Source organism: Podarcis pityusensis (assembly GCF_964106645.2).
Source record: "Podarcis pityusensis genome assembly, chromosome: 11".
Classification (NCBI taxonomy): domain Eukaryota; kingdom Metazoa; phylum Chordata; class Lepidosauria; order Squamata; family Lacertidae; genus Podarcis; species Podarcis pityusensis.
The window spans coordinates 18,872,285-18,888,204 of record NC_138036.1 but is presented as its reverse complement, the minus strand read 5'-3'; the positions used below and the strand labels follow the sequence as shown (position 1 = coordinate 18,888,204).

The 15,920-nt window shown below is 42.8% G+C and overlaps 1 protein-coding gene across 2 annotated transcripts in view; it reads left to right on the top strand.

Moving 5' to 3' along the window:
• The first annotated feature begins 4,858 nt into the window (after nucleotides 1-4,858).
• Nucleotides 4,859-15,920, top strand: part of LOC308457991 (complement component C6-like) — a 28,565-nt gene continuing 17,503 nt past the window's right edge. Inside the window, exons 1-8 of one of the 2 annotated variants that reach the window (XM_080972422.1) lie at nucleotides 4,859-4,876; nucleotides 5,152-5,230; nucleotides 7,158-7,348; nucleotides 8,773-8,929; nucleotides 10,314-10,458; nucleotides 11,109-11,250; nucleotides 13,108-13,246; nucleotides 13,855-14,055. In XM_080972422.1, coding sequence (XP_080828548.1) covers nucleotides 7,194-7,348; nucleotides 8,773-8,929; nucleotides 10,314-10,458; nucleotides 11,109-11,250; nucleotides 13,108-13,246; nucleotides 13,855-14,055 — 939 coding nt within the window. In that variant the 5' untranslated portion in view covers nucleotides 4,859-4,876; nucleotides 5,152-5,230; nucleotides 7,158-7,193. Of the gene's footprint in view, nucleotides 4,877-5,150; nucleotides 5,231-5,488; nucleotides 5,559-7,157; nucleotides 7,349-8,772; nucleotides 8,930-10,313; nucleotides 10,459-11,108; nucleotides 11,251-13,107; nucleotides 13,247-13,854; nucleotides 14,056-15,920 lie in introns of those variants that run through there. The other variant, XM_080972421.1, reaches the window with a different exon arrangement.

Sequence of the window (15,920 nt, the reverse complement as noted above, 5' to 3'; positions counted from 1 at the left end):
CTGAAACTACCCTCTGATGGTTAAATAAATGAAACAACATTGTATGATGGAATCTGATATCAGTCCTTACTGGCACATTTGAGAGAACATCACAGGGAGCAAAGGGGAAGTCCCACCCTGAGTCTGGCAGAGCACCAAAGAACATGGACTTCATGAACATTTTGATACTCAATCAGGAAGTGAGTGCCTTACTTTGCATTAGAAATGAAAGAGGAAAGGCTGGGTATTTCCCCATCAGGGAGAGATTTTACTGCCTGGACTAATCCTTAAGCAATAGTAAACATTAAAGATACATGGGGAAGATTGAAGTGGCTCCCAGCCCGTGCAACTCTACCTCTAAACCATCAGTTGGTTAATCAATAACAAATTTTAAGAGCCTTAGGAAATTGGGGGGAAGGGGAAACTTTTCCCATTTGATGTTTTGTTGAATGATCAATCTAACTTTCTAACCTTTGAGCTTGAACTGATGCTGGAAGTTTAGTTTCGCACGACTGCAGTCACCGGAAGCATGCAAATTTGTTGAATTAGCAGCACATGTCAAGAAAGTTAGAAAATAAGTTAGTGGAGAAGTTGGGCAATGAACACATTCTTGTTCTTGTGTTGTGTTGGTTGATTGACACAAGAGGAAAGAGTGATGCCAGCGTCGACCTGTAGGAACTTCTGTAGCAAAAGGATCCTGCCTCCGTTGCCTGTTTAACCCCTTGACTGCTCCTTCAGAAGCACCTATGCATACCCTGGTAATGTAACAGATGTCAACCAGGCTTTGAATGGTCAGGACATATTTCCAAGCCCTCCTTAGGTAGATCCCAGGTGGGGATGGCAAATTCGAAAGCACGTCAAAGTGCAAGTCGATAAATAGGTACCGCTCCGGCAGGAAGGTAAACGGCGTTTCCGTACACTGCTCTGGTTTGCCAGAAGTGGCTCAGTCATGCTGGCCACATGACCCGAAAACTGTCTGCCTATAGAGTGAGATGAGTGCACAACCCCAGAGTAGTCCGTGACTGGTCAGGGGTCAAGGGTCCCTTTACCTTTTAAGGAAAAGCAGAGACATCACCTTGTTGACAAAGATCTGTATAGTTAAAGCTATGGTTTTTCCAGTAGTGATGTGTGGAAGTGAGAGCTGGACCACAAAGAAGGCTGATCTGCAGCTCTTCCCCTGTGGTCCAGAAGCGTGTGTTTGAAACGAAAAATGACCATGCATTACCAGACAGCAACCCTCCTATTGTTACTCCATGCTTCTTATATGATGACACCAACATGTGCTGATACTGCAACACTAACACAGCTGAATGAATTTGGATGCTACTGAGAGGTCACAGAACAGAGGGCTTATTCAAGTGCATGGCAGTTTGCCATGCTCTGACTGTCTATAACCCAGGGAGTGTGAGATTGACAGGCAGGCAGTGTGTGAAAAAGGAACTTTAATAAACACCAGGTGTCATCCTGTCATTATACAAATCCAAGGTGCGACTTCTCCCCACCTGCTGCCCAGTTACTATAGCAGATGGGCATTTGGCTGTGAGCCTGTTTAAACTGGCAAGCTAATTCTGTCTTTGTGTTCATGGCTTTTCACAGAAGATACTACATTTAAGCTTAGACTGGCAAGCATGTCTGCATCTGTTGCAAGCATTCCTTTCCACCCAATTCATTTTTGTATGTTCTTTTCACTAATATAATTTGCAAGTACGCATTTTATGCACACATGACCTTAGTATATGCATTTTTGTGCATACTACTTGACACTGCAAAATTCAGAAAAGTGCACGTTTTGAAGGATGTCTATAGAATCATAGAATTCTAGAGCTGGAATCTATATTTTTGGTTCACAAATTGTTTGGGAAAGTGCTATTTAGGTAGATTCACCTTGAATTGTGAACCACTCTAAATTTCTTTATCTATTCAAAATGTTAGACTTCTCGGAACCCACCCTTCAGCTTTCCTGAAAAGCAGCTTTATAAATTTCACCTGACAGCACCTCTTTCAGAATTGAATAGCAGTGTTACACACAAACTCTGCATCCCATCTCCCAATGAAAGGAAAGAAGGCAGAATGACTTCTGAATCTGCTGAAGTCCTTGGATCTGCTGAAGTCCTTTCAGGCGAAGTTTCTTGAAAGTTTGAAGAAGAAACTGAAGAAAAAATGGAAGAAAAATAATGAGCTCTCAATATACATTTATATATTTAACTCCAGTGAATCTGTGGCTTAATTATTTAAGGTGTGAGTCTCTGTGTGTGCCTATATCTATAGCAGCTGTTGTAACATTAAGCTCTCCAGATCTACTTGAACTACACACAAACACACACACAAGTGTGCAAGCGCGCGTGCACGCACACACATACACACAAACCCACACATATTGGCTTCCAGTAATGGATTTATAAATGTTACAGGAAGTGGTTGTGGTTGCAAGAAACATGTTCCGGGAAAGTGTACCATTCCAGGTGTTCTTTATTTAATGAACAAACAAACCTGGAACTATGCAAAATCTGCCCTGAGAAATTGCACCGACTCATCAAGGTTTTATTTATATGCAGTTTTGTTTTCCCTCATAGTGCCTGCAAAGTCTATTTGCTCCATAGCAAAATAACATTCTACTTACATAGCTTCTTAATGAAATTTTATATCCCACCCTTCCTCCCCCAAGGACCCCAAGGCAGCAAACACAGTTGTGATAAAACATGTTCATTAGAAATAAAAGAAAAACATATATGGAACAATTTTATTTTATTTTTAAATTGAAAGCACATAAAAACATTTGATAATATTGCAAGGCAAAACTTGGGGTTGGGGGCAGTATCCAGCAAAACAGATCTACACAAAGGAACTTCTCCTCTCTCTCCTGATCCCGTGCACCCCACTGTGTCACCCTAAATCTGTTCTGGGGTTTTCTCCAATCTTCTGGAGCAGATCTAGAGATGGCACTGGGGCATTTGGAGAAAGGAAGAGCAAGAGGAACTTCCACTGAGCAAGTGGAACTCCTTGTCCTAGCAGATCTATTTAGTTGAATATTGCCCGGGGCCTGTGGGCGTTTGTAGGGGCAAATAAGAATTGCAGTGGCAGGCAGAAGGGCAGTCCCCATACTTCCTTCACCTGTGCCCTCCTCCTACATGGGTTGTTCTATTCTGTACAGTGGTACCTCGGGTTACAGACGCTTCAGGATACAGATGCTTCAGGTTACAGACTCCGCTAACCCAGAAATAGTACCTCGGGTTAAGAACTTTGCTTCAGGATGAGAACAGAAATTGTGTGGCGGCGGTGCAGTGGCAGCGGGAGGCCCTATTAGCTAAAGTGGTGCTTCAGGTTAAGAACAGTTTCAGGTTAAGAACGGACTTCCAGAACAAATTAAGTTCTTAACCCGAGGTACCAGGCATAATGCCTGGAGAGAGCCAGACAGAAACCGGGAAAATGCAATGAAAATGACTTCAGCCAACATTTCCTTGCCTCCTGAGGCATTTGGTTCTCAGATCAAACCATTCCCAGCACACTCAGCTCCCATCCACACTACATATTTAAAGCACATTATGTACATGTGTTTCCCTCCCTCCCCCCAATGGATAATTGGAACGGAAGTTTATTAAGGACGTTGGAAACTGCATCTTTGTAAAGGGTAAGCAATAATTTCCGGGGTTCTTGAGAAGCCATGTGTGTGGAATGTGATTTGGATGGATTGTTTGTTTATTTATATTTAACAAACCGTATCTACCACCTGACTGTAAGAAAATCTTTAAGTGGTTTGCAAAATAATAATAATAATAATAATAATAATAATAATAATAATATATTATCTATACCCCGCCCATTTGGCTGGGTTTCCCCAGCCACTCTGGGCAGCTCCCAACAGAATATTAAAAACACGATAAAACATCAAACATTAAAAGCTTCCCTAAACAGGGCTGTCTTCAGATGTCTTCTAAAAGTCAGATAGTTGTTTATTTCCTTGACATCTGATCAGAAGTTCGGCAGTTCAAATCCCCACGACAGGGTGAGCTCCTGTTGCTCTGTTCCAGCTCTGGCCAACCTAGCAGTTCGAAAGCACACCAGTGCAAGTAGATAAATAGGTACCACTGTGGTGGGAAGGCGAACGGCGTTTCTGGATGCTCTGCTTTCTGTCACAGTCCTTCCTGCGCCAATAGCAGTTTAGTCATGCTGGCTACATGACCTGGAAAATCTGTCTGTGGACAAATGCCGGCTCCCTCGGCCTGAAAGCGAGATGAGTGCCACAACCCCATAGTTGCCTTTGACTGGACTTAACCATTCAGGGGTCCTTTACCCTTTTTTTAAACCCTCTGCTAAAGGCAACATACAAGCAGGATAATTAGGGATGAGCACAATAAATAAGTTTGATATGCAGAGTTTAAGAAATAATTGGAATAAAGAATTGGAATGTTCATTATTACCTAGACAGTAGGAAAATGTTTTAGCTTTGGGATCAGACATATCGATGGATCTTAAACAAAGACTTATACAACAGAAAATACTACACAAGTGGCCAAAATTACAGAAACCTTTTGGGAAAAGTGTATTTTTGAGGTTTGATGGCTCATAGCACCACCTTCTTTTGAAGTAATGCCATGAAATTATGTATCTATGGAAAGATAATTTAATGAAGAATGTAATGCAATAAAGTTTGTTCAGTTATCTGTATTCTATCAAAAGTTATAGCCAAATAACCAGAAAAGGGGAGTGCAACTTGCTTAGGTTGATAGGCAGTAGCTTTCCTTTATTTGAATGTAGCCAATGAGCATGAGCGTTTAGCGAGCCAATCAGGTGTTATGAGCCATCAAACCTTGGAAATATACTTTCCCCAAAAGGTTTCCACAATTTTGGCCACTAGTGTATTTAGAATCTATTGGCATGTGAACTCATAGCAAGAAAGGTAAGGTACACATCCGGCAAGTAAATAAATTCCACTGGTTTACTTATTCATTGTTGTTGTTGTTTTGTTATAGAAGCTACAGACACTTATGCAACTATGTCTACTCATGAGTTATGATACAGCACAATGTCAATGAGACTTGCTCCCATAGTTAAGCAGGTTTAGGATTGTATCCCTGGGTTACATTTTAATTGAATGCAAACAAAACCTATGAGTTGCACCATCGCTGCATAAAGACTCCTGTTCTGATGGGCTAACGTCCACATTGCATTTAGGTTGATAGATGCCGCCAAAGGGATTCACTTTGCATGCAGAAGCCTTCTGTGAATTATTATTTTCACACAAATTGCACAGGTAAGTTTTTGCTGTATTTGTATGCAAGGTGACTCGTGGTTACTGTGAATAAACCCACATAGCAGATCTCCAGTTTGGGTGTCTCTTCTAAAAGATCCAATTGATATCCTCCTCGTAAAATAAGGAATGCACCAAAAATGCTTTATGGGGATGTGGCAAACCCCTTCCGGTCTCAGAGCTGAAAAAAACCTCTAGGGAATAAGATATGTTGTTAATCTGGTTCAGCTGCTAATGAGGTGTGATTTCTGCTTCCTGCAGGGAATGCTTTGTCACAGAGGAGAACTTCGAGAATTACTTTTTGATCCCAAGGACTGCAATTACGAGCTCTGTAGGAACTGATTTATAATGCTATTTGTTGAGTATGTGAAATAGGGGCTTAGTTAAAAGGAGTGAAGCAAGTATGGTGAATGATAGCTTTGAAATTTGATGGCAGTCCTTTATCAACTTTTGGAAGAACAGTGGTGTTATTCATGGCACTGATAATGTTGTTCTTTGGGTTGTGACCTTTTTATTTCCCTGTTCTGCTCCTGCACCTTTAAAAGGGTCCTGATTCATGAAAATTAAGCCAGTAAAACTGTTCTAGCATTGAGGCAGGTGAGCTTTGCTGTTTTTTTCTGGTCCACGAAGAAATAGGTAGCAGTCCTAGCAGATAAGGACAAAATGTTTTGAAATGTTGTAAACAGGGATATAAATGGTTAGAAAATTCTGTAACATCATGTGAAAGCTAAATATATAAAGGATTGGGGGTTGTTTTAAAAATGAGGTGAATATTATCATAAATTGGGAAGTTTAATTTTGAGAGGAGCTGTTGCAATGTAATTGTTAAAATGTTTATAAGGTTCACAACTGTTTTGATACTTTGTGTGCTGCTTATCGGCTGTATTCAAGAGGAATTAGCATTGCAGAGATATTTCTTGAGGAGGCTAATTATTCTCGGATGTGAAAGAACATTGAAAGCTCTTTTATTATTCCTTTAAGAGTCAGTAAAAGATTCCTGGTTCCCAGAAAGTCATGTGCTTTAAATGTGATGACTGAATGTTAGTGGGGAAATGAAATGAAAAATGAGGGGCTCCTTTTTCAGCACGGGAAAGGTGGGTGTCTGAGTGGAAATAATGTGTGCGCGAGAAGGGTGGGGCAGAGCTTGCATGCAGCTGCTGCCCCCATCCACACTACGCTCATGCACACGCCTTTGCGGAACAATCCTAGGCGTGTCTACTCAGAAGTAAGTCCCATTGAGTTTAGGCAAGAGTGTCTAGGATTGCAGCCTGAGTTCTCCTCACTGCTTGTTCAGTGGCAGGGGTGGAGCAAGGTGAGTGCGGACTGCCCTTGTGTCATTTCTGAGGGGGGTGACATTTGGCACGCCACCCACCCGCGACTCCCCATCTGTCTGGGGAAGGGGGGGAGCTGCAGTCTTCCCTCCTTCCCCCTTTGTTTTGACAGCACTGCACTCCTGGGCTGCTGGAGGAGGCATACAGGCATGTAGGGAGAGGACACGGAGGAGGCAGGGGAGCAAACAAGCCGAGGGTGGAGGGAACTCTGGACCCAAACCCTGGAATCCAAAAAAAGTTCAACTTTTGCCAACCCCCCCCAAAGCAATGGGTAGATCACAGGCAGTCTTTTTATACTGTGAGTAAATCGCAGTCTCTTGGGAGTCCAACTAGATTTCAATGTGGGGGGGGGGGGTTTGACAAGAAATTCTCCGCACAAGGTACCACCTGACCTTGCTACGTACCACTGCACAGTGGTACATATTAAAGGCTTTGGGTCCCATCCTGCTTTCACCACACACTTCCAGTGATTATCACAGTTTGATTCAGCTTCGGTCATTCACTGCAGGGCACCGCGCAGTAGATTAGCTATTAAGCTGCCATATTATAGCGACGGATGTTGAGCTGTTGTAATGACAACTTCTTTTTCTGCATTGCAGACTTTGCTGACTTTTGCTAACTCCCTGCCTATAGCTATGGAGAGAAAAATGAATTTCACCCCCCTACTCCTCCTCCTCCTCCTCCATGCCACAATTGACAGCAGCGTGGGATGCTACTGTGACCATTACCCATGGTCTCCCTGGTCTAGCTGCTCAAGGACTTGTAATTATGGCACTCAAAGTAGGCAAAGGTAGGAGAGACACGACACCTTTGACTTCACAAACTGATACCTTTTTATCTTTCAAGTTGTCTGTTAGGAATATGCCTAGACGAAAATGTTTTCAGCAGGCATTGAGAAAGGATAGAGGGAAGGTGTTTGCCTGATGTCTGTAGACAGGGATGTGGTGATCACACAGGGTCCCCGGACGTTTCACCGTCTATTGATCTCTGTGCCACCACTTTATTTCTCACTGCCACCACCCAGGCCCTACCTGGTACAATACTGAGTCCGGTCAGGGTTAAATTGGAACATAAACTTCTGTTTATTTATTGCAGTTTAACAAGCGTGTGGTTTTGTAAACGGTATCAGTCAATTACAATCATGGGGTGCCTATCCAGACCTACCTGCTCTCACTCACTAAACCACTCTCAGATACTGATTTGTCTTCGTAGCCCCTAACTGTTCCTGACTCAGCTTATTCTGCTACACTAACTCAACCTACCCACAGACTCTTCCTAATTCACTCCCGCTCCAATCAACCACCCCACTCCCAACGAACTCCTCCCTTCACCCCACCCAGAGCTGGTTTTATAGTCCCTCTGACTCCACCCCCGGGTTCTGATTGGGTAAGCTGTTTAACTATTTCACTTCCAGCACTCTCATACGTTAACGTCACAAGGGAGTTCCACACTAGATGACACTCATGGTTGCTTCCAACTCAACGATTCTATGATTCAGTCTAAGAGTGGGTGTTGCCACACTACAGGATCAATTTCTTGCAAACGTAGAACGAGTACAGGCAATGACCAATTGATGTGCTACTGGACACCTGTGCATCGGGGTGACCTGGAAGTGTAACTGGGGGTGTGTGATGGGGGGCAGGGGAGTAACAGGGCATAATGGGGCATAACAGGGGGGAGTTGGCTTATGTGCCACCAATGGGAGCCAGGGTCATTGCCTGTATTATGTGGCACTTGTAACAGTGCCAGTTCCACAAATTGAAGTGGTCAAGTGGGAGTATATGGCGTAAGGATATCTTGCAGGTAAACTGCCCCCAAGCTGTTAAGAGCTTTATCTACTAACAGTAACACATGTTGTTTCCCCTTTATCTGCCCTTTATCTGCCAATCCCTGTGACTCACTGCTAATCTTCCTCCCCAAAGTTTTGGAAAACCTGAAATGCTTCAAATAAACTTTTTTTCTTTTAGTTTTTATCAGCCCTCTGTCAGACAAGGCAGGCATCTCAATCCTCCATCCCTTGTGGCAGAGCCAGTGCAACTTGCGGCATTCCAGGTCCATTCAGGCGTCCTTGAGACAAAAGGCTTCCTTGCAGCAACTAATTGCACATTAATTCATCTTCATTTGTCCTCTTTGGCCAGCAGGTTCCAAGGTGGGAATTATTTTGCTTCCCTTGTTTGTTTGGCCACAAACACGTTTTTCCCCCCTGCATTCTAGGCAAATCAGGATGGATGACTATTATATCAAAAACCTCTGTGGCCAACTCTGCAGAACTCAGGAATCCAGGGCCTGCAACCAGCAGATGTGCCCTATCAATTGCCAGCTTGGAAACTTTGGTCCCTGGTCAGAATGTGACCCCTGTGTTAGAAAACAAGTAAGTGCAAAAATTGAAGGGAGGTGGGCATGAAAGGAAGTCAATGTCAGGGACCGTGCAGAGGAGGGCTGCACTGAGGAGGAATGGTGGGAGCCTCCCCCTCCCCCTGATCAGGATCCTGAATAGATTTGGAACAGTGGTTTGCAGAGGGACATAGTTCAGAAGGCAGAAGCTGGGAAGTACTGGGTGAGGAACAGCTAGGAGGAGGAGAACTGGGAGAGAGAGAGAGTTAACAGACTCACTGTCGTTGGAAAGCATCCAGCCCAGGCATAGGCAAACTCAGCCCTCCAGATGTTTTGAGACTACAATTCCCATCATCACTGACCACTGGTTCTGTTAGCTAGGGGTGATGGGAGTTGTAGTCCCAAGACATCTGGAGGGCTGAATTTGCCTATGCCTGGTCCAGCCACTCAGCCCAAGGTCAAGGAGAGCAGATAAGGTGGCAGCACAGGAAGCACAGTGGTTGCGAGATCAGGATGCAAGATGTGGAAGTCACCGGGGGGGGTGGGACTAGGGAGGAAGTGGGTGGAACCCTTACTTGGGAGCACCTTCATTCCTTGGAAATGGATTCTTTGTTCTCTAGCTGTGATCATTAAAGTTCTAACTGGTAAGAGACTCCTTTCTCTTTGTTCTGCTTGTCTACGAGCAAAGGGGGGGGGGGGAGGAAACTGAGTCCCTGAAGCCTGACAGGCAATGAGAAATGCGAGTGAGCCTTTTGTATTATTTTGATTCATTCAAAGTACAGCTCACTACCCATTCTGAAAGTCCCAGCTTCAATGCTCAGCATTTCCAAGTAAGGCTGGGAAAGATTCTCCTTCTGAAACCCTGCAGAGCTTCTGCCAGTCACTGTAAACAATAATGAGCTAGACTGACCATTGGTCTGACTCAATCTAAGGCTCCTTCCTATCTTCCCACTAACTATTCAACTCAAGACATGTACTGTTTCTTTAAATTTATCTGGAGAGGGGAGGCAAAATCTCACTGCCCTCTCCTCATACTCTGCTTTCACTAGTGGCACCAGTGTTACGGAATGTTCTCCCTGCTGAACTACAATAGACCCCCATCAGTATTGGCATGCCACCGGCTTATAAAGACACTGCTGTTATACAAGCAGTCCTCTGATCTCCTGGCCTAAAGCTCCTGTTGTAACTGTTAATTGCTGTGTTATTTTAATGGGCTTTTTAATTGCACATTTGTATTGGGGGTGTTTATTTTAATGTTTTGGTGGAATGGCTTTCTGTGTATTTTAATAATGTGTGTTTCTATTTTTTGGTCATGGGTTTTATACTCGTAAATGACTTAGAAGCCATTTTGGCAATTAAGCAGAATATAAATTACTTGACGGTGGTGGTGATGATGGTGATGTCCTTGTTCTGCCTTTCAGTTTCGTGTCAGATCCATTATCACACCTTCTCAGTTTAAGGGGCAACCCTGCAATGAGCCACTGGTAGATTCCCGGAGGTGCTACCCAACCAAACAATGCAACATAGAGGAAGTAAACTGCGAGAATAAATTCCAGTGTGAAAATGGTAACCCATATTTGTATCTTGATTCCTTCAATCTAGATGCACCATAAAAAATTTTTACAACCATTTTAGTAGTGAAGCAAGTTCCATGTGTGCAGTTGACTGTCTCCTTCCCCCATGCACCCCTGTACTCCTTTCCAATCTGCTGGGGGAACACACAGAGTGAATTTGGAGGGTGTGGGGGAAACAGAAGGAACAGAAGGAGGGGAAGTTCCATTGCATGAGTTGAAGCTGTTCCACTTGTGCAATAACTTTGTTGGATACAGCCCTGTTTATTTATTTAAGCTCTGACACCATTTATTTAGGCTCTCTAACCAGTTCTCCATTCCAGATTAGCATCTGAATCTGGAGGGCCACGCACAGGTTCCCTATCCTTGACTTAGTGAAATAATACATTCTTGGTGTGGGTGTGGGTGTTCAATAATCTAAAACAATAGCTTTTAACTCTTAAAACTATGGTGTGAAAGGCAGGGCCCATACCTACCAAATCTATCTTGGCAGGCATCTTGATGGGCTGGATGGCCACTAATGTGGATGGCTTTGAAAGTGAACTAGATAAATTTGTGGCCAGTCACTGTGTGAGAACAGAGTACTGGACTAGATAGGTCTTTAGCCCCGATACAGCAGGTCTTTTCTTATGTTCCTGACAACAGGTCGGTGCATTGGCCGAAACTTGGAATGCAATGGCGAAAATGACTGTGGGGACAATTCAGATGAAAGGAACTGTCGCCGTGTGAAGGCTGTGTGCAACAGAAGGCACGAGAGCATTCCTAGCGTGCAGTTAATAGGCCATGGGTAAGGAAGCTATTCTTAGATGTCTTTTGCTTGTTCACATCTAGTAAATAAGTTAAAAAGAACACCTTACAAACAGAATATAAATATACAATCCAAGTATGCTTTCTGCATGCACTATTATCACTGTGGTTTCCTAAAAATTGTTGTAAACAGAAAAAATATATTGATTACCATAACATGACTGATAATCTAACTTGTTTTAACTGATTTTAATATTGTATTTTTACATTGCTTTTCCTTGTATTTGTTGGGGGGATTTATTTGACTGGAGGGGGAATTACAAGGAGCAAATGACAGGCAGAGAAAGGATTAATCCCTCCCTCTTCTACAAATTGCATCCTCTTGCAATTGTTCTGCAATGACTGGATTTCCCAAATGTCTAGTTCAACTGCAGCAGACACTCTACCCAACCCCTCGTATAATGAAGCCACTTGCTTTCACACTTTCCCCACCACAAGGTGGAGCAGAGCAAACTGAAAAATCTTGCTAATCCCATTTAAATTATTTTTAAGATACCTCAAAATTCCTACAGAAGTTTCACTTGATCAGAATAACCCACGATCTAAAACCCAGGAGAGCCCCTATTCCACTCACAGAGCAACAATTCCCAGAGTTCCCTGGGAAGAGGAGTTGATGTTTAAACAACTCCAAAAGCTGTGGTTAACTTTCATGCTGATGAATTGTGTTAACTCTGAGAAAGATGGAATGAGCTGATAGGAGGTGGTTTTAAAGCTGGTTTCTGATTAGCTGGACGTGGGTGGCACTGTGGTCTAAACCACCAAGCCTCTTGGGCTTGTCGATCGAAAAGTTGCGGTTCAAATCCCCGCGGCGGGGTGAACTCTCGCTGCTCTGTCCCAGCTCCTAGCAGTTTGAAAGCATGCCAGTGCAAGTATATAAATAGGTACCGCTGCGGCAGGAAGGTAAATGGTGTTTACGTGTGCTCTGGCTTCCGTCATGATGTTCCGTTGTGCCAGAAGTGGTTTAGTCATGCTGGCCACTCGGAAAGCTGTCTGTGGACAAACGCCGGCTCCCTGGGCCTGAAAGCGAGACGAGTGCCGCAACCTCATAGTCGCTTTTGACTGGACTTAACCATCCAGGGGTCCTTTACCTTTACTTCTGCTTAGCTATGAAGGAGCAGGTTCTGCTTTTATAAACAGGCATTCTTAATACATGGGAAAGGTAGGACTAGGGGTGGATGAACCTAATCAGTTTCAGTTTCTCTTGGTTTCTCATTTTTCCAATCTTATGCTCAGTTTGCCTCGTTCCCACTTCAGTCTGCGATTTATTTTTAAGTCTCCATGCAAAATTGTATGGATTTTCATATTCCGTTCTCCTAATATAATCATTTTTGTACACAAGTTTACCTAATAGACACATTTTTGCAAGCAGTCTTCCTTGATATATTGCATTTTCTATATTATTTTCACCTATCTACACATCTTTGTGCACATTTCTCACATTTCCCCATGCTTCTCCTTCTTTAGTTGAAGAACTGCATTGCAAAATTTGCAAAAGTGTGAATTTTGAAAGATAGTTTGTGTTTTTGTTCCTGTATTGGTTTGGGAAGTGCATATTATGTAGATTCACACTAAAATGTGAACTAAACAATTCTCTCCCGCATCCCTAGCTAGGATAGACATGAACAGTGGACAAGTTGAGAGGGATAAATTTATACTCTAGCCTAGCTACTCAGAGGTAAGTCCCATTGGTTTTCAGGCTATCCCTCCCAGTAAGTATGCATAGGCACACAGTGTTATTTATTCAGTCAAGTCATTTATCCGTCTTATCTGACTGACAAGTTGGCCCTTGGTGCTTTTTGTGACCAACCAAACTTTCTGGAATCTTCCCTTTCTCCAGATTTCATATTATGGCACAGGAGAACAGAGGAGAAGTCCTTGGCAATTCTTTCAATGGAGGCAAATGTACACTTGTGAAAAATAATGATACACGAAAGACATTTCGGGTTCCTGCAAACTTAGAGACGGTCAGCTTTCAGGTACCGGTCAAAAAATACAAAACACCAGATCTTGCATACAGAAGCTTTACAATGATTATAAGGCAAATGATATTTTACTTTAGCAACAGAGGACTGGACGTTTTCCAGAAATCTATGTATCTTTGAGCAATATTCATCCTGTTCTATTGGGATTTGAGGCTTGCTGGGTAAGTGGAAGCAGGCAGAGCAGGCAAATCAGGACCCTGGACAGTTCCCCACTGTTTGAGCTATGGTAGATGTTGTCGCAGCAAAGGATCAGATCATCTGAAGACTTTTTGTGGTTCTACCCTCTCTGGGAGTCGTGTAATTTCCCCCCTGCAGTTTCGTGTTCCTGTATGGCTGTGGAACTGCAGACACTACAGTGGAGTCATCCCCAGAGTCCAAAGATGAAGGGGAAACCATGTTTTTAGGCCAAAATGATGGAGAAAGTGCTGCTGAAGGCTCCCTACTCCCCAAGTGGGGTGACTTTTGGGACATCTGAACCTGAGTCCTCCTTGGTGACATGCTGATCTGGATGTAGGAGACATAATTTTTGAATAGAACTATGCCTTATATTTATTGTGGGTGCATATCATTAAAAAGGGTGTCTCTGTTTTCCCTCTCCACAGACAGAGAATGAAGAGGACGATGTGGCATCTGATTTTTACAGTGATTTAATTCCTCTAGAGTCTTCTTCCTCTGGAAGCAGCTCTTCCTCTAGCTCAGGCAGACGATCTTCTGGAATCCCATTGCTCTTCTCCAGAAAGACTAAAGTGAAGGTCACATCTTCATCCTCCTTCAGAGAGGCTGTGCAAGCTTCATATAAAAAGGTACTCATGTTTTTGTTCTCTCCTTTTTTTCAGTCTCTGTCCACCAGTGCTGAATTCAAGTCTTGACCAGCAGAAGCGGAAAAGGATATGGTTTATTTTCCAGGGAACACAAAACCTTTCCTTTACTGAAGTATCTGCATTGTGGGAAAGCAGAAAATTGTATCATAGGTCTGAAAGTGTTGATCAAAGCAGATTAGTTTAGAGCAGTCCATTCAGATCATTGAAAGGGAATACAGAGACATTATATTTCATATACAGCTTATATGTTTTTTCTTTTTAAATGTCTCCTGATGGGTGAAATTAGACTTTTTCTAAGCCCAATGAAACCACTACAATACAACTGAAATAAGAGTTATCTTTTCTTGTTTAGCAATGTCTGGTGGTGCAGGAAAGACAGATAATATTCGATACATTGCAATCAGGGCTGGGGGAGAAACACTATCATAAAGTTTAAGGCGTGTCTATTGAGAATGTTTCTGTACTGAGATTAAGGTTAGTAGACCTGATTGCATCTGATCAAAAACTTGTATTCATTTGTGTTTGAACAGAGACAATGCTTTTCCTGTTTCAATACAGCTGTTAGTTTCTGCAGCGATGCTGAGATGAATCTATTTTTATCAGGGAAGATCACCACGCTCATTTTGCATACATCTATGCAATTAACCGCAGACTCAGCTTTTGCATTCCATTGCTATTTAATACCAACTTTTACACACACACACCCTTTCAACAACCATGTGCATTAAATCTGACAACCAAAGATCACTGGAGCAAGTGAGGCTTGCAACAAAATGGTGTGATGTATCCTCACTTCCTAGCAGTGGTGTTCCTGTTCAGGGTTCCTGCCACCCTGCCATACCCATCTCCAGGATAATATCAGTGTAAGGAACTCAGGAAGTTGTATTGCATTTCCCTGCCCACCTAATTTTCAGTTTTCTGTTTCCCATCTGACCATCAATGTTCTGTGGCTGCTGAAAATACTCAGCCCTCACTGGGCTGTAATTTTGGGTGTGTGTGTGTGTTACTGTTTGTTTTGGGTTTTGTGTACTTCTGCCAAAACTGAAGTCCCCCTGAGAATGCTAATATTCTTGTCTCCGTGACTCCATTTTTGTCGACACTCACCGCCTGAGGTTGCTATTGAAGGCTGTGATGCTGGTTTAGACTTTTGATCTGATCAAGCAAGGCAATTCTTTTCATGTCTTGACAAAAAAACGAAGGGAATTTACTTCCAAACCAATTATATTTATTCTGCACTAGGGAAAGGGGAGAATTTAGATCCAAGTTGCATTTAAAAGCAAACATCCACACTTTTTGAAACAATACAAACAGAGCCGTTTTTTGAAATTTGCACTTGTCTGAATTTTGCAATGCAGTTCCCCAGTCAAGGAATGTGTACAAAACTGCATATACTAGGATAAAGTGTGCATATATTGGTGAAAAATAGCAGACTAATATGCATCATAGCAAGGGAGATTGTCCAGTAAAAATATATATCTTTTGAGAATTTTTCACTAAAATGCAGATGAGTTTTCAAGATTACATTTTTTTGAAAATGGAAGACTGCTGTGGAAATGTGGAGAACTAGATTAAGATAGGAAAAAATGGCAGAAACCAAAACTGACAGATTCACCCATACCTATTCTGCGCAGATATCACTGGTGCTAAATCTAGATGCCTTTTTGCCCTAATATCTCTGGCAACAGTTAAGATGAGACCTAGTGTGGTTCAGGGACTAAAGTGTTGAAGTAGATTTCAGGCAACCTGGTTTTAACTTGCCACTTGACCAGGAAGTTCACTAGATGACCTTGGGCAAATCATGACATCTCAACCTAGCCTACCTCTCAGGGTTGTCATGAGTATAAAAT